Source organism: Argopecten irradians, chromosome 13 (genome assembly GCF_041381155.1).
Source record: "Argopecten irradians isolate NY chromosome 13, Ai_NY, whole genome shotgun sequence".
Classification (NCBI taxonomy): Eukaryota; Metazoa; Mollusca; class Bivalvia; order Pectinida; family Pectinidae; genus Argopecten; species Argopecten irradians.
Window position 1 is genome coordinate 26,843,897 of NC_091146.1, and position 27,875 is coordinate 26,871,771.

General features: G+C 35.3%; 3 protein-coding genes across 8 annotated transcripts in view; 1 reads left to right on the plus strand and 2 right to left on the minus strand.

The window, feature by feature from the left end:
• Positions 1 to 27,875, plus strand: part of LOC138306001 (cyclin-dependent kinase 4 inhibitor B-like) — a 637,657-nt gene that overhangs the window by 220,978 nt on the left and 388,804 nt on the right. The gene's annotated exons all lie outside the window — the stretch shown is intronic.
• LOC138305998 (uncharacterized) overlaps positions 1 to 27,875 on the minus strand; it is a 343,209-nt gene that overhangs the window by 127,068 nt on the left and 188,266 nt on the right. For 2 of the 3 annotated variants that reach the window (XM_069246307.1, XM_069246306.1), the window contains 6 exons: positions 24,526 to 24,875; positions 23,460 to 24,345; positions 23,324 to 23,351; positions 22,604 to 22,912; positions 22,085 to 22,386; positions 17,799 to 21,809 (listed from right to left, as the gene is read on the minus strand). The exons of the other annotated variant lie outside the window; for it this stretch is intronic. In XM_069246307.1, coding sequence (XP_069102408.1) covers positions 21,786 to 21,809; positions 22,085 to 22,386; positions 22,604 to 22,912; positions 23,324 to 23,351; positions 23,460 to 24,345; positions 24,526 to 24,875 — 1,899 coding nt within the window. In that variant the 3' untranslated portion in view covers positions 17,799 to 21,785. Of the gene's footprint in view, positions 1 to 17,798; positions 21,810 to 22,084; positions 22,387 to 22,603; positions 22,913 to 23,323; positions 23,352 to 23,459; positions 24,346 to 24,525; positions 24,876 to 27,875 lie in introns of those variants that run through there. 3 annotated transcript variants of the gene reach the window in all.
• On the minus strand, positions 7,741 to 9,858 carry LOC138306003 (fibrinogen-like protein A). The gene is made up of 4 exons (XM_069246318.1): positions 9,817 to 9,858; positions 9,369 to 9,465; positions 8,891 to 9,055; positions 7,741 to 8,045 (listed from the first exon to the last, which is right to left on the minus strand). The coding sequence occupies exons 1-4, from the start codon at positions 9,841 to 9,843 to the stop codon at positions 7,789 to 7,791; spliced, it is 546 nt and encodes a 181-aa protein (XP_069102419.1). The 5' UTR covers positions 9,844 to 9,858; the 3' UTR covers positions 7,741 to 7,788.

The window sequence follows — 27,875 nt, forward strand, 5'->3', positions numbered from 1 at the left end:
TCTCTATTTCCGCGAAAATGTTTTAAAGCGGAAATCGCGAAATTTAGTAGCCCCGAAAGAAAGTCGGTTTACACACAGGACGACTACTAATTAGTACGTACCAGAAGTTGTCAAGCTTAATAAGACCTTATTTTATTTATTAGTCATATTAGGTATATACAGTACAGTCAGGGGAGACTGTTATACATATAAATTGTACATGACATTTCAAACTGGAAAACGCAAAGAAAACAATACATAAATTATACATTGTGTATATATAGTGATTATCAAGATCTAAGATTTCTACTTCGATTGACGCCTGTTTGTTTTAATGAAATACAGGCTACATGTGTAGCTAGACCGGTTTGCTAAATGTATGTACATGTATCGCCGGTGCCGTATCCACCACTTGTACATGTATCGCCGGTGCCGTATCAACGTCTTGTACATGTATCGCCGGTGCCGTATCAACGTCTTGTACATGTATCGCCGGTGCCGTATCAACCACTTGTACATGTATCGCCGGTGCCGTATCAACGTCTTGTACATGTATCGCCGGTGCCGTATCAACCACTTGTACATGTCCATGTGTAAGCCAATGACAGAAATAGGAAAATAAGATTATATGTAATATCATCCAAATAAAGCATTTTGATGAAGCTGATAAAGGGTATTAACTGAGATTAAAAGGCTATAAATAATCGGTCGGTATTGGCCGATAATGAGAAGCATAAAAACAAAAAAAAACAAAAAAACAACAACATGAAAATGTATCGGTAAAACTGTACAGCCGATGAGAAGTGGCAAAAAAGGAAAAAAAAAGAAAAGAAAAACACATGAAAATGTACTGGTGAAACTGCAGTACCTTGTGGTACTCCGAATGGATCAACACAAAATTTATTGACATTGTTACACGGTCTGTGATTGATAGTACGTAATTATTTACTTTATTACTTATTGTAATGCCATAGTGTTTGAAATTATCAAATCATAGGGTCATTTATTAATCAAAATTGGACAACTTTGTAACTCTGTAATTAAGTTAAATTTTGCCCAACAATTGTTATATATTGTAATATAATTTTCATCTACAATGAACGCAATATGATTTCTATGAAAATAAACATAAACAATTACTTTATTTATTGGGGTGATTTTACCGAGTGTTACAGGTACTGAGATGCCGTGATTCCTCTTTGATCTGTCTTCACAAATACTTAAATTTTACCAGTTTCAAAAATTTCACATATTTTGCATGTAAAAAAGTACAACTGTATTATTTATTCCGTAACTATGCATGTTTCACAACGGAAAAAACCATGTGATAAATTCCAGTGTGTAATTACCTCTGATTGGTCAACTCTATATAGCTATAAGATCTCTTAATTCCGATTGGCTTTCAATTTCAATGTTCAAATTTAAGACACTGTGCTAAAGCTCGTGTCTTTTCAAAATTTGAAATAAGCTAACTCGAGTTTGATAAAAATGATAAACAACTGTCACACATTGGGGAACCTCTGTTAACAATCAATCAGGTAGATTTCTCCGCTGCTTTAAATATATTGTATATACATTTATGTTTGAATTTTAATTAACATTTCCTCAACAATGTCAAGTATGCTAATTTTCATATGCCGTAGATAAATTTTTGAATGTAAGTAATATTTTCATATCAATATGTCTTTACAGATCACAGGGACCTGGCACGAACATTTTTAACCAATAGTATACATATATATATATCATAGTATCTATAATATATATACATGTATACTGTTAGTTTTAAAAAATCGTGCCATGTCCCTGTGCTTCAGATCACATTCTTAGATATTTAACTTGAATGGAATAATCAAATAAAATTTCGGCTATGTATTCGAATTGAGTTATGAAAATCAGATGTATGACAAAAATAATGTTATCTAGGTGACGATTGTATTATTTCTATGACCATTAGGCCAAAAATAAAGATGTCTGTTTAGGGTTACATTGTCAATAAAAATAAAAATAGGGTCAGTAGCTAGGTCGGGAGGAACGGAGCCGGAGCCTGAGATCCAGTCAATATTGTATCTGTATCGGCTGGGCCAACGACTTTAGATGCAGAGGTGTAACCGAGATTTTCGATCAATCGGAACTCCTCGGGCATTCTTGGACGAATAGTATTTTCTCGTTTACGGAAAATGCCGAAGGTTCCCGATTGATTTTCGATGTGTACGTTAAAGTGGATTTGTGATCTGGGCAGAGATATAGATAACCATGGTTTATCTAAGTCTCTGATCAGGGCTACACGCATCCTTGATACTGCAGAGATTACTATCACCGGCGCTATATCCACCCCTTGACTATCTCAAAGTAAAACTGAAGGCAGTTTAGCGCAATGACTTATTAAAAAAAAAAAATTAAAAAATCTTCATCCATGTATCCCCAGTAGGTACTTTTAGTACATGTACATACAGCTACATTTAAAATGTGTTAAAATATGTGTTCCTAATCCTATCTCACTGTTGTCTGCCATGTGGAAGAGACAGGGAATTCCCTGTGTCTATTTATAGCCAGGTTACCAGATTTGCAATGTCAACCTCTGAACAGGTGTTCATCGGTCTCAGGTTGACATTGCATTTTGTCAAGACCTGACCGAGCGGTCTAGACCAATGAGAAAACGGCAAAACTCACAGTCATATAACAAATTTGGATATCAGGCGGATTATGTGATAAAAATATATATTAATTTCTTTTTTTTTTCTTCTTTCAGAAATGGCAGTATCGCTTACAGTAAATAAAGAATCAAAAGGAACGAAAAATTTGGTCCTCGAAAGAGTGTGATTTATTTCATAATGCAGCGTAACGATAAGACTGATGAGCAGGAAAAAATACCTACCGACACCGGAGATAAACTTTACACATGTCATATCTGTGGTAAGGAGTTTAAACGGGCAATTCATCGAAAGATACATCTCAGGACACATAAAGAAGGGAAGCCGTACAAATGTGATGTCTGTGGTAAAGGATTTCTTCAAGCAAGTAACCTTGATAAACACTTCAGGACACATACAGGAGATAAACCTTATAAATGTGATATTTGTGGAAGGAGATTTGTTGAAATAGGTAACCTAAATAAACATCACAGAACACATACAGGAGAGAAACCTTATAAATGTGATATTTGTGGTGAAAATTTTGCTCAGGTTCAGTACTTACAGAGACACCTCAGGACACATACATGAGAGAAACCTTATAAATGTGATGTTTGTGGTAAGGGGTTTAGTCAGAAACAAACCCTTAATATCCACATTAGAACACACACAGGAGAAAAACCTTATAAATGTGATATATGTGCGAAAGGGTTTAGTGAAAAATCAACACTTAATTTACACGTCAGGACACATAGCTCTACAAAGTCTTATAAATGTGATATCTGTGATAAAGGGTTTCCTATATTACAATCCCTAAAAAGACATCTCCTAACACACATCGGAGAGAAACCTTACCAATGTAATATTTGTGGTAAGAGCTTTAATCAATGACAAAACTTACAACAACACCTCAAAATACATACAGGAGAGAAGCCTTACAAATGCGATGTCTGTGGTAAGGGGTTTAGACAGAAAGCTGACCTACAGTCACACTTCAGAACGCATACGGGAGAGAAGCCATATGCTTATGATGTCTGTGGTAAGGAGTTTAGTCGGACAAATAGCCTACAGAGGCATCTCAGAACACATACAGGAGAGAAGCCTCATACATGTGATGTCTGTGGTAAGGCGTTTAATCGACTAAGCAACCGAGACAGACACCTGATCGGGCACAGAAGAAAAGAATATTGCCAATGTGGCGTTTGTGGTGAAAAATCAACAACTTTATCTAGTCTTAGGAAACATTTCGAAACACATACGGAAACGATTACTGGTTGTGATGAGAACCTCCTTTCAAAAGCAGCTCGGATGACAAATTCAGCAGTAAAAAGGTCATGTGGTAAACACAAAACATCTGAAGTGGTCGGTTATTTATCAGATATTAAGCGACATCTTAAAACACCTGTGGAAGACGAAGGAAGAAGTATGTCCTCGTCTTCATTACATCCGACTGGCATTCATAGTCAGGAAACACCAAGGCAGTATAATGTGGGTTTAATGGACAAAGTGGGGAAAGGACGCTACTGGGAATGTAGATTCTAGACTCACCTCTCCCCTTATTGAGACTACAGTTGGTGAGCAAACTGCGACTGGAACTAAGGATTCTAGTCTGACCGCTCCTCGCGAAGACGCTATAGTTATATGTGAGAAATTTGCGACTGGGAATGAGAATGATAGACTGACGTCTCCTCTAAGTCAGGCTACAGTTGGTAAGAAAACTGCCACTGGAAATGAGAATTCTAGATTGAATTCTAGACTGACTGCTCCCCGCAAAGAAGCTACGTATACGGGTGTATATGAGATTAATGCTACCATAAATAAAGGTTCTAGACTGACCTTTCCTCGCCAACAAGCGACAGTTTTATGTGAGAAAATGCCCTCTCCCCAAGTTGAGACTACAGTTATATGTGAGACAACTGTCACTGTCGAGAATTCTAAACTGACCTCTCCCCTAAGTGAGACTATAGTGTTATGTGAGAAAACTGTCACTGTCGACGAGAATTCTAAACTGACCTCTCCCCTAAGTGAGACTACAGTTTTATGTGAGAAAACTGTCACTGTCGACGATAATTCTAAACCTAAAGTTTCTAAACTAACCGTTCCTCGCCAAGAAGCTACAGTTATATGTGAGAAAACTGCGAGTGGGAATGAGAATGATAGAGTGATCTCCCTCAAAGATGAGACTACAGTTATATGTGAGAAAACTGTGAGTGGGAATGAGAATGATAGAATGACCTTTCTCCAAGATGAGACTACAGTTATATGTGAGAAAACCCATCTTTGGCAGACTGGCGGTAGCATTAAGAACACACATCTGTCTCTGGTAGATGTTTCCCAGGATAGCAATGTTAATGAAGGTCTGTTTGATTGGGAAGTAGATGTTACATATCCAGGAAGGAAGATCTTAAAATCTGGAAAGGGTACTGAAGTGGTCAAATATAGCATGGAGTATCTCGTACAACATTATAACCAGACAATAGCAAATGAAAAATGCGCACCGTTTATGTGAATTGATCTTAATGTAAATGCTCAATTTCGTTTTTTGAGGGTTAAGCATGTTTTATATTAAAAAGTTTTCTGATAAATCTTGGTTTGTTTCAAATCTTAAACTCAACACATTTGATATACATATTGGAAATGGAATGGTATGACGTTTGTCTCGTAATGTGAAAAACTAATATTCTTTAGTGCTCAAGCTGACAAGTAAAAACGCGTTCAATTGAGATTAAAAAAAGTATCTATTCAATTTGCATTGTTAGCTTTAAAGGTTCACAACCATTCCAAAATGGCTTTTAATTTTCAAAATGTGAAATGTATATCGGATTGGTCATTTTGTTGAGCCGTAAAAGTTAGCCTTAAAGGTTCACAACCATTCCAAAATGGCTTTTAATTTCCAAAATGTGAAATGTATATCGGATTGGTCATTTTGTTGAGCCGTAAAAGTTATTTTCTTACCGTTAATCATACACTTATTATCACATTCTGAGCAATATAATTAAAGCCAATTAAATGTTAATTCCAATAACGCGGGTCGTCTTACAATGTATGGTTCCCGCCGTCGTCATCAGTTGAATATGACTGAGCGAGACGGCAAAACAGCGAAATGAAACTTCACTGTTAACATCGTTTAAACAGGGAATATTTCATTTGTTTGGTTTTGTAAACTCTCTTAGGCCTTCAAAATATTTCCTTTTGTTTCGGAAAGGTAGTGGGCTTTAATGCTGATTTATTTATTAAAGGTGATATTTCTACTGAACTTTTGATTTTGCAACAACCAGAAATCTAACAAGTTTTCGTCATCTCTTTACTGATGATTTCAACTGGACTCATGGAGTTAACTGGTCCGCTTTACGCGGGAGTTTACCGCTATAAGCGGATGTCTACCGCTTTAACCGGAAGTCTACTGCTTTACGCGGAAGTCTGCCGTTTTAATAGCAATATAAAGTCTATCGCCCGTGCGAATAAGACTATGGGATCCTCTTTAAACCGAAATACACAATAGCACATAAAAGTAGAGTACTTGCTCCTGCTGAACGTTCAGCATTAAGGGAGTGGGACGACTGGTTCGCCCTTTGTCAGTATAATTCTACCGAATGAATGTGCTGTCCTTCGTCTTTGACTTCAACGAGATAACACTATACAATGGGAAAGAGTTATTCTAAAAGGGGTCAGCACAAATTTACTGCAGTTCCCTAAAACGCGCTAGCACGCAACACACGCGATACGCCACACAGGAGGTCATCCTTAAATGGCCCTAGCTATTACTAATATACTGAGATTTAAAGGTTTATATTTACAGTTTGCACTGACATTGATTCAATAACCATGCTTTCTAGTATTATCATTATCAGTGTATAATGATAGTACAACACGTGCGGCGATTCTATTGTTACGGGAATAGTCGCTGGCGTAGCAACGTGGGGTCATGACCCCACTTTTGGTTGGAACATATGAATGACTCGATTCCAATCAGCTGTTCAGTCGAATTCGTTGACGATGACGGAAGAGTAAAAGATATCGGTATTTTAATAAAAAATTTAAAACTGTTGCGAGAATAAATAATATTCATTTACGTGAAAAACTGTAAATATATGGAATAAATATTTATTTTGTTGAGGTTATGCGAGTATAATGATAATGAGCCCGTGTAAATTTTATGTAACCCGGCTTCGCAAGGGTTACATAATTTTCACGTGCTCCATTATCATTATAACCTCTACAAAATAAAAATCCATTCCTTAATAGACCCTGTTTCAACTAGTGATATTTAGTATGCCTATACACCACTTCTTAGGTGTACTTAACGATTAACTTGAATACATTTTTTTATGTTCTGGATAAATGTTATGAATAAATCGTGAAATAAAAAATATGTATTGCTTGATTATATGATAACAGTTGGTCTTCAGACTTTAAAAACAAAGTTTCACTCTTGTTGTTTTTCAATGTAAATACAAATTATCCTCGAAAAAGGATAATCATCATTTAGTTCGTTTCATAAACCCAGGCATTTTACTTTAATCTGATTAAAATACAGATCCATGTAACCACTCTGTTCAATAGAGGATCTGACAACATCCTATAAGGGGCCACGTCCAGATGACCTTTATACCACGTGTACTTCAGATCAAATGCAGTTTCTACACCTTGTTATGATATATCGGCGAGATGACTAATGTATACGAAAATAGTTCTGACAGCTCTTTCAAAACATTTCTTTCCCTGATTTTCAGTTCAGGAATCAGAAATCGGATTGACCAATTTAAGAGGCGGGTCACCAAAAGTGGGATTTTCAAATGATTTTTTAAAAGTGGATTATCGGGCAAAAACCTTAATTGCGTTCATTGGCCTTCCAAAAGTCCATACATATCAAAACGACGGTCAAGTTCTGCTAACCTTGTCCAGTTTTGACAACTGAAGTTATGGAAAAGCCACGTGTAAATTCAGCACAGTACTAAAAATTATTTCGAATTCTTTGCAACGCGAACATAGCCAAACCAGGAGGATTCCTATAATATAAATTAATTTCCTCACACGCAGAGCGATTATGACGGAAACATTTATTTTCCTATTTCATAAGAAATTGTTCTGGCTATATTAACACCATGTTTACCAACTTTAGCCTTCGTTTGCCCGACTATTCATTTTAAGGATCCGTATTTCAATCAGATTGCTTTTAATTATGAGGACGTTTCAGCAGCATTCTAGTCTTCATTATGTGAGAATGTCTGATGCCTTCATAGAGATAATTCCAGGCCACCGCCTTATAGTTGTCAGTGCCGTTGTAGTATATTCCGCCGTTTAGGTTTGCGCTGTTACAGCTCCTATACCACCAGCCGCCTCGATATTTTACCGCACAGTTAAATTTCCATACATCATTATCATTGTCGTAAGTGGAGAACTGGTGTCCGGTGTGAAAGCCCATGGCGTCACCTGGTAAATATGACATAAATTATTTACATGGATAGAAAACTTGGTTTGTTTGTTTGTTTGATTAATTAAAATAATGTCTAATGAACAGCCCGACCATTTAGGACAGCCTAAAGGCAGACTGTGGTATATTCGTGTTGTGTCTTGTTGTAATAGAGGAACTACTAAATGTGACCGGGTAGGGTGTATAACCTCTGGCCGTATGCTTCAGTGAGATAGTAAAATAGGCAACACACTCCGAACATACCGCAGCCTCCCAAAATGTGCACACATTCACACAAACATATAGGGTTTGCCGTCCTTATTGAATAGAACGGAAACTTCAGAAACCAACCAATAAACACAATAAATGAAGACATTGTATACCATCAGGTTTTAAACAAGGGGCCCATGGGCTTTAACGGTCACCTGAGTTCGGATATAGAATGAAATAATGTTGTATATAAACACTATATACTTGCCTTTAAGTTGGTCAGTGATTTCATAAATTTGACTTTTTAATCTATAAAGAGTATTTGCTTCCATCAAAATTGTGAATTCAGAAGAAGATTTTTTGAAATTTTAGTCATTTTAACCCTGTTTGGTCAAGCCCCTCTGGTCCCCCAGGAGGTCAGCGAGGACCGATATAGATATTTAAATGCTATATTTCAGGCTAATAATTTTAATCAAGACTGACTCATTTACTATGAAAATTGAGTAAATAATGTCCATCAATGTGTTTTTCCTCTATGAGCTTAGGTAAGCTTGCCCACCTCCCAAGGGGAAAACTTGAGACCCCAGGGTCAAATAAAGCATTTGTTTTATAAAACACCTTTAGAACTTTGCATCTATAAAGAGTAAATACATACTCCAGGCGGTTCCGGAAAATCCAGAGGCAGTGAGTGCGTAGTTGTCTGTCTCATTCTCAACTTTGAATGTGGAATATTCCGCATACCTCTCATCCCCCATCCATGTCACTAAGTTAATGCGTAGGACAGAGGCAATGGTCGAAAGGTAGTGGATAGCATCATTTCCTGTTTTAAAGAAAACGAAAACAGGACAACAAAATCAAAGTACTGACGGTACTGCAGGCATTAACCTTTTAGAAAATATGAAAACATATATCATATGATATAAAACAAATCAAATACAGGTTATTAATTGGATACGTACTGTAAACCAAATTTCACTCTCGTGCCTTTTTATTTTGGCGAATTTCGCGATTCAAGTCAATTTGCGAAAGTTTATTTCCGCGAACATGTCTTAAAATGGAAATCGTGATATTAACTAGCCGCTAAATAAATTTGGTTTACATTATTTACCACACATAGAACATATCTGACTTACCGAGCCAGAAATTGCCGTTAAGATCACCAAATCCTGTTTTGTAGTCGTTCCAAGACCGGTAGAAATTGACATCATTGCTCTCTCTGTTCTGTATCACCTGGAAATTAAACGTTCACCGTTTAAAATAAGAACTTCAATTTGTAGAAAATTTTCATCAATCTCAAATGTTCAGGATAGTTTGTTTAACTTCAATGATGTTGAATTCTGTTTAAAGGTCCACTACCTATCCGATACAAGAAAAATAATGTCATTTCGAAATATTTATTGACAACCTATGATGAGGGTACAGCACCAAATAAATACAAGATTTCCTTCGATATCTATTTTAACAGTGAGGATTTATTGCGGTTAGATAGAGATTGTGTAATTCCAGTATAACTCCTGTGCGTCTTTTTAACAGTGTTTGGGTTTGGTTTACAGTATATTAGTATAATATATAATAACGTACCGTCCAGGGGCCATCAGGAGTATCCATGTCACAGTAAACGTCAAAACTGAGTCCCTCTGACGGCGTGATCCGGTAGACACCGGAACAGAAGATAGGATCGATCTGACTACAATCGGTAGGATTGGCTAATACTGGGGAAAAGAGAAATTGTCTTAAAATCATTTAAAAAGAGGATTTTATTGGCAGGTATTGGCAAACTTGTCCCCCCCCCGAATATAAACATCTATACAGTAATGGTGGTATGATGGTTTAGCCTCGTATATAAAGAAAACGATACTTGGTCTAAAATTGTGTATGTATAACTAATGTTCTTTTCGGATCAACAGTTTTTCGGGAATTGATGATGTCTCTCTTTACACTTAAAGTGGATTCTGTAGACATGTTTTCATTTAAAGATGATCCACCACCGACAAATGGTATTTGTTCTTCATCAAAAACAGGAACAGACGATTTAGTATTTTTCTTCAGTAACATCTTACCACAATTAGTAAGTTTAAGCCTCTAATTTTACTTCGAGATAAAAATATTAAAAATAATTAATTGGATCCCGAAATATTTCCCTGACATTATATATGTCCTATATGGAATGAAGTACCAAAAGCAAAATAAATTATCTTATAATTTTTGTGTTAATAAGGTATATACATCCACGATAACAGACCATTTAATGCTAAATTCATGAGTACCGTTTACGATCTGTCGGCGGTGAAGCATCTTTTATCATACATAAAAAAAAATCAGTATAACCTTTGAAAATCCACTTAAAATTATAATCATCTGAAATAACACAAAGCAGCGCTACTGGTTCTGAAAGCTACTCATGGTTCGTTGATACTCGTGAACCAGTATATGCACGTGCAGTCCCGAGTAGATATAGTAACAACTGGAGTATCGAGGATGGAGAGGGACGGGTCAACATATCTCAAGTCATGACATCATCATAATCATGAGCACTGATGTTATGAAGTGTCAGAAGAACTATGCCAGCTTCTGTTTTCCGATTGGGTTTGGTTTTCTTTACTGGATTAACATCTGTTGACTTCTCTCGCGATAAAATACTAAGATCCTTCAACCCAGAAAGCAGCAAACAAATCATGTCGCAATTATTTGGAAGTTAGGTCTATATCTTTCGTAATTTTACTGGACTAGTAACTCATCACATGTAAACAAACATGTAGCTGGATTCAAATTCAAATTCAAATTCTTTTATCACTTTAGGCTTTACAGCCCATCAGTACAAAATACAGCATTATTACAGAGCAGGCACTACACTAAAGCAGTGTAGAGAGGACAGGTTACATGTACACATGTATAATAGATACATAGGGAATGGACAGTTAGTTATTATTTCATGTTAAAAAAATTCTCCTTACTTGGTTAGCCTCGTAAATGTATCTACTTAAAATTGACAAATTTTTCAAATTAGTTGAGCTTAGTAATTGTATCATTTTTAGCACGGATGATTTTTTCCAATAATATAGTTTAATTCGTTTTGAACGAATGTCATGGAAAATTGGACATACAAATAAAAATGATATTCACCTTCAACATCACCAGAGTTACAGATTCTGCAAAAACGCCCGTTTCTAACTATATTTCTGTATCTTCCTGGTTCAATATTTAACGAGTGAGCTGATAGTCTCAACCTAGTAAGGGCAATTATATTACCCTTAAAATTATATTTACTCAAATAAAACTGTTATGATAACCCATCAACTAAATGTCTGTACATGTGACATTTCGGGGAGTTCTGCAGTAAAGAATATATACTTTGGAGTGCACTGTCAAAAATTCTTTGCTTAATGTATGGTAAATCTACAGAAATATCTAAATTGATTTGGTTTAACCACACATCAACAAGACCAAGTGATAAAAAACTTATCTTTCACAAAAGTTACCCAATTAAAAACACTATTACGTCTAGGCAACAACACTAACTCCTGGTAAGCTGTGCTAAGAATACAATTACTACTATTCAAAAGTTTAAACCAGTATTTAATCACATTATAATAGTGTGTATACACTAAAGGAGATCTACCTAATTCCAGTTGTACTATCTCAATTTCACTGTACCATGAACGGTATTCCCCTCTGGGTATAACCAGCTGGATGTGATGGTAGAAATCGAGCGAGCATACATTGATAACACATCCAGCCTTTTCTCTACAGGAAGGGCGTTTGAATTGTTTTTACGACATGCTTCAGTAGAACAGAGTTACTTGTGTTTGACTGTGAGAGGGACATTTCTTTTCACATCCTCGATACTCCAGGGGTTCCGATCACATACGATCGCTACACCTCTGGACTATCTCATAGTAAAACTGGAGGCAGCTCAGCGGAAACATCTCAACAAACGACAGGCCTGCAAAGGCTTCCTTTGAAGACTACAGAGAGAGCGGCGCCCAACATCAAAGCAACACAGTTAACCACAGTGTATACGGCTCTTTTGATGGGCATATAAGGACTACATTACCTGTTCTGTTTGCCTCCAGTTTTGCTATGAGATAGTCCAGGGGTATAGCGATCATACATGTAAGTGATCGAAGCCAATGGAATATCGAAAATTGTGTGTTCGATACCGAGTCCATTTTTATTCTGTATTGCTTGATAATATAGAAAACATCAAATATCCGGAATTAGACATAAATTAATTATGAAATCAATTATAAAACTAACTCCGGAATAGAGCTATTTCTAGTCTGGACGCAACGGGTTAAACTCAAAAATATTTGATTTAGTTATTTATTTGCTGATCATTCCAAATTCATGTGTACATGATGAGATCCAAGTGTGTCGACTATCAATTTTTTACCTGACCAATATATCTTTTTCTCTGCCTAATTTTACCTATTTGTATATTTGATGTATATCCAGATGAGTGTGAAGTTCACATCCTTGAGTATTTTAAATATTCAACATGTCTTCTGGTAAACAAAATAAAACGACAATTAACATTGTTTTTTGATTGATTTCTATTAATACATGTACCTTTCTTAGGTTTAATTTTAATTTCCTTGAATTTCATTGATAATTACTTTCAGTATTATTTTTGTTTTCAAGATGGCGAAAATATATGGCTGCCAGTAATATAGAATATGTGTTATTTGCTTATTTCCAAAATAAATAGAAAATATTTCTTATTTCTTGATCAGTAACAGTTATGTTTAATCAAGAGGATTGGAAACTTTGATATTTTCTACGAGTGGGAAGCAATGGCAAGCAATGTTGGCCAACCACTATTCGTCTTCAACAATGGCACTTCTCCTCGTTGCAATACGTCTGCAGGTTCTTCTGAACGTCTGATGGCTGCGCTTCGTGCTATGTTTGTCACCTGAAGTGTCTATTGTATTTTCTAAGTCGACTTGACAGGTAAGCCTCTGAAACCCACTTCACTAAGGAGGAGCCAGGCGGTCCTGTGCTTTGTCATCCGCACGTCATACTTGATATTTTTCATGAGTTTCTTCCTCTTTCTGTTGTACAGTTGGCTTTATTGCAAAGATAAGTTTAATCTACACAACGAATTCACGACTTTAGGTCTGAGTGGTGACAGACACGCCCAAGCAGCTACATGTACAATGTATCAATCTTAGTACATTAGCATGCTTTCCCTTGATTGGTAATTACGGGAGTTAAACATGACGAACATTTATTTCTTCATATGATTAAGCTGACAATACATATCCTGGACTATTGACAGCCATATATGCCCGCCATCCTGAAAATATGAATAATTAAACTATCGATGGAACCACAATATATGACCAATGAATCGATAAGAAAACATTTACCTGAGAACATGTTGAATATTTCAAAGACTCAACGGTGTGAACTTCACATCCACAGACCACATGGGAGATTATGATAACGGGTAAAAGTTATCTTGAAGCTGTGTTCTAAACAGTTATACAGGGATTATTATTTTTCTTTGTTTTCATACTAAATCTGGGGTTCTGATTGGTCAATACTTTTTTGGCGTAACACTATTTAAAAAAAACAAATCCGAGAATTACGCCAAACTACGAGGTTATCGTGATGTCATAATAGAGACATTGACGTTGCGTATTGATCTGGAAAAAGACTCCCCTGAAAAATCTCTAGAACGATACATTTAAACATATTTTATTTTATCTAATAGATTATAAAATTAGTTATAAGCTGTCATCTCACTCTTTTTTGATTGCATCGGGTTAAGAAAAAAAATGTTGGCATTTTTTTTAGTTTGACGTTCTATTAACAGCCAGATCCATGTAAGAACGTGCCAGGAGTACCCGGACAAAAAATCACCGACTAGCGGCCAGTACTTGACAACTGCCTTTCATTAATTTCGAATTCGCGACCTAGAGGTGGAGAGCTTGCGGTAATATGTCGAGACATCTTAAACACTCGGCCACAGCGGCCCCCAGTATGTAAACACATGTACGTAGCCTCTGCTATCTCTCTTGATTCCGATTGGTTTTCATCTTAAGACTACCTTTCATAGCGCATTTTCTTTTAAATTCCATGATATTTACTGTATGTCAAATAGAAGCTTATTCCATGTGTTAAAAGACAAAATATTGGCTCTCTCTTCAGGTACTTTATTTTATGGCGGAAGATATTATGACGCAGCGTCTGGTGGTAAGTCTCCCTGAATGTAGTCGATAAACAAATAAACCTTACGATATAAGTATAGAGTTAAAGCTAAATGATAAACAAGTTCCCCAACTCGTGACTGATATCTAACCTCTCGTTAGCTATTTGTTTTTAGTTTTTCAAAATTTGAAAGTTAACTAACATGTGTTTGATAAACATGATAAATAACAGTTATACATATATCCACTACAGTCCGGGCTTTTACATCTGATCAGTATTATGATTATTCGGATATCGAAAGTTACTATTATTGATATGGTCACGATATATATATTTGAGAGTAAAGAAACAGCGAAATTACCGCGAAAATCTCCACATCGCGAATAATTCATGTGAGTCAGATTGTTTGTAATATTGAACGACTTACCTGTTGTCGTTGTTCCGGGTTCCACTTTTACAAAGGTCATAATAGATGAAAGGGCCGCAGCAGTGTCGTTTCTGCAAATCCTCTCATCAAATGTCGTGCATTCCTTGGTAGTCGTGTCCAAAGTGAAAGATAAACAGTCAGCTGTACACGCCTTGGCACATTCTGCGTGATTCTCTGTTGTATAAATGTCCAGTACGTTCTTATTATCAGGGATGTTTGTCCGGAGTATGCGTAGAAACGAAGATGAACAAACAGATGTTATATAAAGTGTCAAGTATGTCCATAACACTGCGAACTCCATTGGTAATGTTTCCTTTGACTTGTATCTTACAAAGGCAATCACAAATTGAATATCGTCAGTAATAAAGGCTCATCCCTTCCTGATATGAGCAACGTCTTCTTTATTCCCAAAAAATGTACATATTAAGTATATGCAGATACTATATCACCGTAGTATAGGAATGATCAAGTCCTGCTAACAAATATTGTTACTATGTATTGATTGATATTGAGGTTTATTTGCATATTAAGGAGTGTCCAAAATGATACGTCACCACTTTTGTATAGATCTACTCCAATGATCTCCATCTTCATGACACGTCAGCAAACTATAAAGGTCAAAGGTTAATATTCTAATACCACTTATTGACTCTCAGTTTGAGAAACAAGCGTTATGTACTAAAAACAACTGTAATAATTGATAATGCTCTCTGGTCATGTCAAGCAATGAACATTGTCTAAGTATTGTTGATCTTAATCCTTGGTTCCGCTTTCTGCGTAAACTAAATAATTGATTGGACCCTATAAATAGTATATATGTACTATATATCATATTTTAAAGTATCTGTTCTGATCATTTGGAGCAATGGCTATCTATTGTTTTCCACTTTGGTTCCACGTACTGCGTAGATTAAATGATTAATTAAACCGTATTAATATAACATATGAACTTAATCTCTTAATTGATAATATGTTTTTTGATCATTTGAAACAATGACTATTCGTTCAGTATAGCTGTCTCTTTCATTCTACTTTTTTATATTAATTTGATTTATATTTCCATTTGCTTGGGACTGACACTATGAAACCTTACCAATCAAAAAGGGAATGTATGAGATCATAATTCTCCTATAACTCCCTTTGGTGCAGTGATACGTTTAACATGTGTTGTGACGTCCTTCTGACCAACGTAATGATGCAATCCGCATATTTTGTGCGTGCTTGCGTGCTACCGGAATGAAAACCCCAATTGTTTTATGTTTTTCGCAACAATTTTTATATTGAGGATTTTAAAATGTTGAATGTCCTATGGATAGGGTATATTGATTATATTGTTCGAAGTGTAATGGTGATTTTATGTTTATTTCCATTTGGCTTATATTTTACCGCGAATGACGTCAGGTGTTCTTATGACGTCGGAGGTACTTATGACGTCAAAAGAAGAGGCTCCTGACGGGGGCAGCGGGGAATTTAATTTTGTAATAGAGATAACAGTGCACATTACAGGTTCGCTAAAAATACCACAAAACGGAAATACATGTATAATCATTAATTGCCTTCTTGGTGAATTTATGGTACTATGATTCTCCCAGGATTGCAGACAAATTGATCATAACGCGTAAATGTGCATTATTCAATTTGTCTGTAATTCTAGGAGAATTATAGAAATGTAAATCCTCCAAGAAGGCAATTTAAAGCTTAAATAAAACTCTTTTATCGGTGGTGTTGTGATAGTAGAACATGTTTCCTCTCCGATCTATAGATGTCTTTCAAGGAAAACGGATCGTTGTTTCCAAAGTAAATACATACCTAATGACCCAGTATTTTTCTGAAACGGCTTTTAATGTTAAAATGGAAATGTAAAAAGAGATTTTTTGCTTGTTGTAAAAACTGTTAGCTTACTGTTAAAATTATGTATATATGTTTAGGATGGCTGCGGTATGTTGATTTTGCGTCTTATTGTAACAGTGAAATTCTTGCCATTTTTATAATGTAAAAAGACAATTGCACTTCAAGCACGTAACACCGAATGGACGAGAGGTTGTGCTTGGATATTGCTGGCTATTAAAGTTGCTCCACCGCTGACGAAAGGTAATTTTCCCTTTCACAAACAGGAGCAGACCAATTAATATTTTTCTTCAGTTACAAAACACCATTACCACCATTGAAAAGATTGAGCTTCTTATTTTAGGTGCCGCGATGGCCGAGTGGTTAGATGACATATGATGTCTTCACATATTACCACAAGCCGTCCATCCCTGGGTCATGAGTTCCAATACCAAGTGGGGCATTTGCCAAGTACTGACCGCTAATCGGTGGTTTTCCTCCGGATACTCCGGATTTCATTCACCAAAAAACCTGACACGTCCTTATATGACCCCGGCTGTTAATAGGATGTTTAACTAATAAAACCCAAAACCCAAGCTTCTTATTTTACTTTAAGATAGAGATACAGTATAAAAATAATTAATTACATCCCGAAAGGATACGGAGATGGTGTCAAAGGATACAGCTCAGATATTGTAGAGTGGTTTTGGTTTTACAGCTCGTATCATACGATGATGGTGCCATACGATACATCTCGCTGGTGCTATCAGATATTGTAGAGTGGTTATAGTTTTACACCTTATGTCATACGAGGATTGTGCTATAGGATACATCTCGCTAGTGTTATCATATATTGTAGAGTGGTTATAGTTTTACAGCTCGTATCATACGATGATGGTGCCATACGATACATCTCGCTGGTGCTATCAGATATTGTAGAGTGGTTATAGTTTTACACCTTATGTCATACGAGGATTGTGCTATAGGATACATCTCGCTAGTGTTATCATATATTGTAGAGTGGTTATAGTTTTACAGCTCGTATCATACGGAGATGGTGTCATAGGATACAGCCAGTTGGTGTTATCAGATATTGTAGAGTAGTTATTGTTTTACATACAATGCGGCAGCTAGACAACAACCATGTATATCGAACAGCCATGTTTTTATTCATTATGTTATTCAACACAAGCATATCAGTTATACAGTAAGTAGTGCTACTAGTACTTCACACAAGTAAGCGAACCTAACTGATATATACGTTACAATTATATGTCATAGAGACCCAATGTTTTTACGATGCGCATCATATGTAGTTGATAGGGAATTATTGTTCTACAAATGAAATGATAAAAAACAAAGTATTTGCATTTACGTTCTGTTCTATTTAATATTTACATTAGTTATTATGATATTGCATTATGCTTGCCTTGGCTTTATATAAAAAAATCCGACAATAGCACCAATTCGGGTCCATCGCCGATATACTGTTGACATACATCATAATAGCATTCTTGTTAAGGCACATTGTCATTTTATGGCATTTAAGTACATTGTGTTTTAAATGTGAAAAAATACAAAGAGATTGATCAAATTAAAACCGGTATATCTGACCGCATCATATCATTCTCATGAATCATACTCACATACAATGTACATACTTATTAATAGAGTCCCGGGTACTTTATGTAGTTTAAACTTAAGAAAAGGCAAACTGTTAAAATCTGCCTTCGAACAACGTTACATTATTGACCAATCATAGAACGAAAATCGACTAAAGTGGATGTCCATATTTCGCCGTTTTTTACGTGTTTTTCGTAGAGTAAATTTTAATTGTTTTTATAAGAGACACAATTAACAGTCTAGATGAAAGGTTCCTCATATTCTTACAAAAATAATAAGTTACAAAAGTATGGATACTATATTTTTTATATGAATAAGGTTACAATATCTCCCAATTTCGGATACCATTTTTCCATAGGGTGTCCAAATTTCGCCAATTTCGTATATAAAGACGATTTAAATGTAGATATAGAACTATATTAAATAAAATCTCCACACACTGTCAGATGATTATTAAATAGGCCACTCATTCAACATTGTGTGAAATCATTCACAAGAAACAACATTTAATAAGTTTCTTTCAAGTTAAACTCTTTGATACATTTACATGAAATTGTCGCCCTTTTTAAGAACTGAACTGGAAAAAAAGGTCTGACAACCGATGTGGGATGGAAATTTTATTATTTGGAATAGTGTTATGAAGCTTATCTTTATTTCTTACTGATACTGTGCCGCTCATCTAATTCCATGATAACCAAATTATCACTAGTTATCATAAAATTGGCGAAATTTGGCCCCTGGTTTTAATGGAATTTATCATACCTTTAAGAAAAATAAAAAATAGAAAACAACATACATGTATATGGTAAATAACAGTATCATGGCTGTTTTGTCCTAAAAAGGGCGAAGTCCATCATACACGCTAGACTATTTTGTTGATTTTTGGGGAAGATATTGAAATATACTGGCCCTGAGTTTATGGTAATTCATTTGAACGGACATGTAAGTTCTCTATAATAGCAAAGTAAAAATATACATGGTATCTGCGGACTTCATTATCTGTGACAAACTATCTCAAATTTAAGTCAATTTAGCCCATGGCATGAAAGTGAAGGTCATTTAATTGAATAAATACGGTGATTGGGCAATGAATACGTTACTTTGTAGTGCAATACGGGGTATAGGTTGTAAAGGGAGACAACAATATTGGTATATTTTCACCATCTATCTATCTTAACATCCTAGTTTGACATTTTTTATGGACTTCATTATCTGTGAAAAAGTATCTCAAATATCAGGTAAATTGTATGAAAGTCAAGGTCATTTGATTGTATAAACACGGTATCTCTTTGTAGAATCATGTCACAGGGTCAATACCATGGTTGTATATTTTACTAGTATAGTTGTTACATGGTGATGGGCCATTGACTTCGTGACATTATGGAACAATGCAGTGGGTAAAGGGAGATAAAAAGTCATCAACTGCTATGACCTTCCATATTATTATACATTTATCATTTATTTGCCTTAACAGAGTGCTTACTTTCCGTATTTTGACGTTTTTAGTCATCAAATAAAAATGGTAGCCAGGTTTTACAATTAATGTTTTGTTATGCATCATAAATCACCACATGTATACAACAACACAAAAAAACACACGAAAAAACGTGATAAAAATTCTAGGACATTCCATAAACCAACTGTCTTGAATTTTGTGGTTCAAATGTGTATCCCCGGTAATTGATATAGACATCACACACCAATAGATATTTCCATTAACTGTTTCAATCAACGAAATCTATTCATCGTAAATTAGTTTTAAGAGGAACAACGAGAAATTTATAATTAGTTTGGTAATTATTTATTATTGGTAATAGATACAGACTGTTGGTTTGCAAAACTCCTGTTATATAACAGAGTAAGTTCCTGTTTCTAGACACATTTATAAAGACAGTTGGTTTGTAGAACTCCTGTTATGTAACAGAGTAAGTTCCTGTTTCTAGACACATAAGACAGTTGGTTTGTAGAACTACTGTTATGCAACGGAGTAAGTTCCTGTTTCTAAACACATAATACAGTTGGTTTGCAGTATTTAAGCTACAGTTCAGTTTCATATAGCGATTTGTATCCATCCTTTCACACAATTAAGATATAAAATTAAGTACCGAAACTTTCAACCATCATCTGGTTTAAATAGTAGTATGTAACTTATGTAACAGAGTGAGTTTTTTTTCTAGATTCAAAACAAACATTCTATCGTTAATCATAGAAATGTCTGGAACTAAATTAGGGAGAAATAATTAAAGATTTAGTACAAATATAAGTAGGTATTGTGGTAAATTGAAATACATATTACACGTACTAGTATCGGTAAGCCTAATGTAGACCAATGACAGAGATGTTACGAAATGTACACATAAGACAGAATACTATTTTCTTACATCTTGAAAATATCAAAGAAATATATCCTCCCTGTAGTGATTATAACATTCAGTAATAATTGCAAACTTAAGACAAATGCTGGTAACACAAACTTTCTATTCCATAGTTACGATTCATGACAATGCATGTAAAGATATGTTGAAAAAATAGTAAGAATTGTCCTATCAACTCTCAATAAACATATAGATACACAAATGCTAGCATGAAATATTATATATCATTACATTAAAAATACTATTTCACTAGTATTGTTGTGTCTCTTTCCTCTTGTCAGATACTTGTCTGATAATCTTTATCTTATATCACACACAGTGTAAAGGATTACGATATTACACAATTTAAAGTATTTTGAAAGCGACCTGTTTGCAGGTCCTACAACGATAAGAAACTCATTGAAGTTATCACAACAGACGCCAAGGTCACACCGACATAAAAAGACATAGCATGTTGATTACCCCATATTCCAAGTTGTTAACTTATGCAATGTACCATACCCTTGGGTTTGATAGGCAAATTTGTACATAAAAACAACGTTTCAGAAATCAATGAAAATCAATGACTAAATAAACTATGTGTCACACTGTGCCCTAGCAAGTCAAATTAAGAATAACTAACTATTATTTCACAAAGTAAGATTGAACATCGGCAACGTAGAACTAATTGATATGAGACCTGTCTTTTAACACTTCTTTAACTGTATTAGTTATTTACCTTGCATTGGCATTGGTAAAAAATAAAAATAATTTGAAATTTCTTCAATGTCTTCTTACGATTTATTTTAAATAACGGGTAGGTGATCAAAATGGCCTTTGTTTGTAATGTGTCGAATGTTTTCAAACAAAACAGACCTCCAGAACAGGTAAGATGAGTTTTCGTTCCTATCACTAGAACATGCCCTGGTTACAACACAATTGTTATTATCTGTCAGTCTTTCTATCACTAGAAAGTGTCCTTGTTACAGCACAGTTGTTGTTTAATGTCAGTCTTTATTGTGACGTTTATGACGATAGTCTTCGACGAATCACTGTTTTCATTACATTGCATGTTGAGATGACAAGTTCCATTTTTTCATAATAGCAAACGTACCATCTGTGTTCGACATCGAATGTCACACGCATGGTAGGATATCGTCATACACTTACTGCCGATCTTGACTCTTTCCCTATAAAACATAAAAACACATTGTCAGCAGTTGATTTCGAGGCTGAAAACTATGTTGAACCAATATTTAAATATTTTGTATTATTGTATTAAAAATACCTTTATTTGAAATCATGAGAAATCGTAAACATGATACACACATGGTGCTCGCTAAGTTAAACATTTGGACAATAGTTTGATATTTGAAAATGTTGTTTCTTTACATTTAGCAACAAAGAATCAGGGAAATGCCTATGAAAGGTTTTCGATATTCTAAAAAGTAAAATGAAATGATACTTTTGTGGCGATAAATGCTGCAATAAGAGACTCCGTGTCCATGTTACATTCCTGCATCGCCAGTAAAATTTTGCTCCGTGTTGGCGGAGGCTGGGTCTCGGTGATAAACGTTTCTAGTAAAGCTTTTAACATGTCTGCTGGCTTGTTTCTGTACTTCACATCAACCAAGTCCATAACTTGTGGCTGGAGTCCGAGTTCAAGGAACATGTTGAAGTAGGCTTTTACACCTATATACCTCGCAATGACTGGGACATCATTTACAGTGAGTATCTCCTGTAACCATGTCTCTGGTAATCGCTCGTCTGGAATTATGTCAAAAGTCGATGATTTATCTCAACCTTTAATATGTAATTCTTTGTGAATGTTAGAAGAAAAGAAATTTGATTATATTTTTGTCTCTATTTTACATATTATTGGCTAGTAAAGAGCAAAGAGCGCCTCGATTGAAGGTGGAAATATTAACAGCCATATCATCTGATCAGCTAATAAGTGACTTATTTGTTCATTAGACAACCCTACCTTTAAAGACACAATCCTCCTTGCAGTCAAGTATTCCGATGAGCTTTCCTGGGTCCATTCCATTTTGTAACATTTCAGCAGCTACTGCCCTGAACTTGCTATCTACCTTCATATTAGAAAGTTGAAGAAAAACCTTTGTTATCCGAGATCTAAAGGCGAGATGCCGATGTTCTTCCATCTCCTGTTGGAGTAGCTCACTAGGGAAACCAAGGCCGACAAAGAAAGTCTGATACCCACTGCCGATGTATTTGGAAACCCTACCGATTTCCTTGCACGACAACTTCCTCTCAGGCAACATGTGCGTCATCTCTATAATGACAACAAATTCACAGACAATGCTCTGTACTTTTAATACCTTGTTAGGACATTTTGATACAGTAAAGCAATTAGCGTTGTTCCAATACAATACTGTTTTATAAGACAACAGTTTGATTCAGGGTAATATTTGCATACGCATTATTCACACTGACAGATACATTTTAAATCTGCTCATAATTTGATATCTGCTTCTGGGTTCGATAGAAGACAAATGAGGGTCGCCATTATGACTTGTTGTCAAAAGTAAGTGTAAGCTTTAAGCAACCAAATTATCTTTAGATATCAATCTCATGCTGACATTTTTAAGTCACAACAGATATTGGAAAACTGCACTTTGCGTTTACAAATATAATTGCATAGAAATAATTTTTTAAGAGAAGTGTAACTGATTTATCTTCTCACCTTCAGATAACCTTGCTGTCTGGTTGTCCTACAAAAATAAATAACGCATGGTTATTGCTATTACATTTTTTTTTTCATTTAAAGTACTTATTGACAATATTTAGCACACATATATGATAAAATAATGTACACACACCTCATGTGACGGATCTTCGAACCAGGTGTATATATCATCTCTCTTTATCCATCCAAAGCCATTTGGTCCGATGCATTCAAGACGTTCAAATCCTTTCAGTTCGTCTATTTTCACCATCTTGTCATTGGAAGTGAACCGGTAATCGTTGTGTAGGTACAATTGATACTTCAGATGACTCTGCTGATTTTGATCAAGTATCCGCTGTAAAAGATTCTCTAGAATGCAGAATAAGCTTATCCCGGCTCCTTTGGGTTTGGCCTGTGCATCCTTTGTAAACATAATGGCCTTCATTGCACGGTCTCTACAGTTGATGGCCATGTTCCAAAGTCCGTTCACTGCCAGGCAAACAAATCCACGTTGAACAAACCTTAAGTTATCATGCCCTTGTTCATTGAGACGTTCAAATCTGTGAATGCATGATGCAATGAGTTTGTCCCATACAGCCTGCGGAATGAATGGGTTGTTGAATTTGAGACATAGAGTGACCGTGGTGACGGTATTGGGATCTTCCAGTAAGGGTTGAAGCACCTCGGGATTTGCGGTTTTCAGCATACATGGTACTATGTAGTAACCAATATCATCATTGGGATCATCAGAAAGTGGTTTCGCCAAGAGGTTGAGAGTTTCCATTACGATGCAAAGGATTTCTTTATGTTCAAGAAACCTTTCTTCATTCCAAAGTTGCATCAGTAATCTGACAGGAAGGATACCAGACTTCTCATACTGTACCCACTGAGGTCTCAGTATCTTAGGGAGGTTGGCTGTGAATTTTGGATCCGTAATCACCTTCTTAAACGCGTCTATAGTCCATTGGGCTTGGAGGATGGCAAACGGGCTATCCCCATGGACGTTATAGCAATGGAACGATCCGTTTAGCTTCAGATATCTGATAATATAGAAATATTAAGAAATAATAGAAAAGAACAATAAAGACAAGCATGTACATTATTTTGATTTTGTCCAAAACAACATAACCTCACAAATATAAACTCATTTAAATCTACGGGAAAAAGAGCGGCTCTTTTATTGCCAAAAAGAACCTAAAATGACATTACAAAATACTTACTGGAGGAAATCCTTGATTTCGTCTTCTTTAAGTGGCACTGGCAAATTCCTGTTAACGTCAAGCAGTTCCCCGTGTGTCAAAACGATAACTCCCTGATGTTTAAGCCGTACCAGCTCATGCTGGAGAGCTGTCCACCTCGCAGCAACAGGTTTCTTCCACCGGGATTGAAGATGGGATATATCAAGTACCTTCTGCCACATTACTTCGTACATGTCTTGGTTAATCGTAGAATCGTCTAGATTAGCGATAGGGAACGCATCTTGGACGTGATTCACCATGATTTCTTGCAGAGTTGGATTTTTGTAGAGAGTTTGAAGAACATGAGCAAATGTTGCGTCTTGCTCTTCTTTCTACGATTAAAATATATATGGTTATTTCAATAAATCAAGCCTTTCCACTTTTTTTTTCATTATTTATGTCCACTGTCATAACTAAACAAGGTGATTAAACAAGGGCTGATAATATGTCTTGATCGCCTCTCCAGGTATAACAAGAGTATGCTATGTTATGAATCGCTTTTGTAGAATTGAGCTTTCACTGCGCATGTTCACTTTTTGTCATAAAATCAATATTTATACATTGACATATGATTAATGTTTGGATATTATGATCTAATTTACAGCAGTAATGTTACAGCGAGATCACGCAAACACTACAGTTTATATTTTTGTAATACAAGTCTGATCGAAATGGTAAAAGTTGCGTTATACAAATGTAGATTAACTGGATAACTTCGTTAATCTTGACAAAAATCCAAACATACATATTTCTAACAACATGCTGCAAAATAACTCCGATACATAGTGAGGTATGTTTCATAAGTTATATGTGTGAATGGCCTGTAACACATAATTGTGATAAATAGCCTGTAAACTATAACAAGAGGTCCATCTGACAACCCGAACATTTTCAAATAAATACTAATGGTAAGGGAGTTCAAATTGTGTTTTGAAGATAGAGGCCGTTTTGGATTTTCGACAAAGAAAATCAAAAATAACAAGACTTGGTCGAGACTATGTCAAAATCGTTTCAACTAAATCACATCTGTCAAACTTCAGGGGTTGAAAATGTGTTTTCAATATAGCAGCCGTGACTGCCATCTTAGACTTTAAAACGACCTGGAATATAACAACACTTGATCTAAACTATGTCATTATCAGGCAAAGGACCTCTTCCACGAACAATGGAAATTTGCTCACGAACTAATTTTATTAAAACTAAATGTTATATGTAGCAACATTATTACAAACCCTTGAAATACATTATAAAAAATCAAAAGGCCCCAGGGGCCTGTGCTGTGGCCAAAGTAAAGTTGGCCAGTAGAGATGTATGACAGGGTTCCCTTTTTCATCCATAACTGTATCAAAATCATGTTTTATGTCGTCAAACTGTGTTATGTTTTCAAGAGCATAAATATTTACATATTATGATCACAAATATGTAGGCAAAATGTAACAAATACAATTTTGGCTACATTTTTAAGACAGAAAATGTCGAAATTTTTGGTGTTATTTTCGGCCATGTCAATTATTAACAAAGGTGAATCACCCATTTCCAGTTTGAGTGCACGAAAAAAAAAATTTTTTTGAAAAGGCTATAATATGACAAGGTATATTTTTAATACGTTACATAATAATATAAATGTGCTTATTTTGGATCATTGATCAGGAATCTAACGGTGTCAACATTAATTTATAACCCAATACTCATCTTTAACGCTTGATATGATTTCAAATTGATTTATTTAGTGATACTTTGAAGAAAAATCAAGTTTTACATAACCATTTTTAATCAAAATTACAAAATCATCTGGGTGTTTTAAGAGCATAATAAACTGTTTTGCATGTAAAGTAGCTTCACTAACATGTCCTGTTCTAATAATTTATTTTGTATTTATAAAGCATATTTACAGTGAAGAGAGTGATTAGAAAAGGACTATGTGTAACTGTTTGGTTTTGAGAGTGAAGAGTTACCAGGTTACATGGGTCATTTGTTACAGAGAGCAACCAACTAAATGATTTTACATAGACCACAGTGTTAAACTTTGTTAAAGTTTTGTACTGTATTATTAAAACAAAGAAATTTTAGTTAGGTATTGTGTTCTATAATTAAAGTCTAGGTTCTCATATAACACTAGATAGAAAAAAAAGTTTGGGTCTTTCTGCTCAAACTCCAACCAGGGTAGCTTTATTGAAATCAGGCGCATTTTGCACTAAAAAATCCTGAAATTCTAATGTTTTTACCTATTCATTATCAAAATTGATATTTTTTAACCTAAATCTCAATATGAATTTCCAAATTGATATCATGGTTATCTAGGAATAATTACCTGTCAGAAAACATTTTTACTTTTGAAATTCATATTTAGGCAGCCAATCAGCGGCCGGGTTAAAATTCTATCCTGGGCTCAATCTTGTATACACAGGGGCCATTTCGAAGGTCTTTTTTATTTAGTTTGTTGATCCCTATACAAACCTACAGAAGTTCAATTACTTGCAGGGCTAACACTTCAGATATATTAACATTCATGTTGATTCAGGCTAACAATTGTAAAATTCATCACTTTAACATATTATATTGGTTTCAATTGTATGTTTAATTTGGTCGGGCTACTCACTTATGCATTATTTTAGACATATCAAAAGTCATATATTTCTTTTATCTTGCAAAATAAGTAACTGAATGTAGCATTGTTAACAATTAAAATACACGTTATCTGTAAATAGATCATCAAAACTTGATTAAGGTAGGTCCATACTTTTGAAAATCGCGCCAATTCATATGACGCTATACCGGAAGTTGCGGAGGTTGTTTTGAATTCCAGAATGGTTTCCGATACGCCACGACATCACACTTGGATATTTTTTCAATAGGTGAAAATTGTCTACATATAATATTGAATGTTTAAAATCATTAAATAAATCAAATAAAAGCAGTGAAGTGAAAATTATATGCTATCTCTGAGGTTTTTGCGGTCCCTGTCGTAAATGGGAATGGATTTTTAAACACCGGAAGTGCCGTTCGTCGCTATAAATCATAAGAGGGGACCCGGCCCGACCGAAATTCCGGAATTCTAAAAAAAATCGCATACGGATTTCCTTTAAACACACAATTTGGAGAAAATCATAAAAACAAACAGACATAAACCAGATATAATATCACAAAAACGTATGAACTGATGTGGAATGTTTTTTGGCGGCATGATTTTCAAAAAATAATCAATTATAACCCATTTTAGCACTGGATGAAATGGGGGTAGGGTTGCGAGTTACAAACTTCAAGCTCACAAAATTGTGAAATTTTGATCGAGGACCTCGTGTTTTTATATGATATTTGAAAAACATATTACC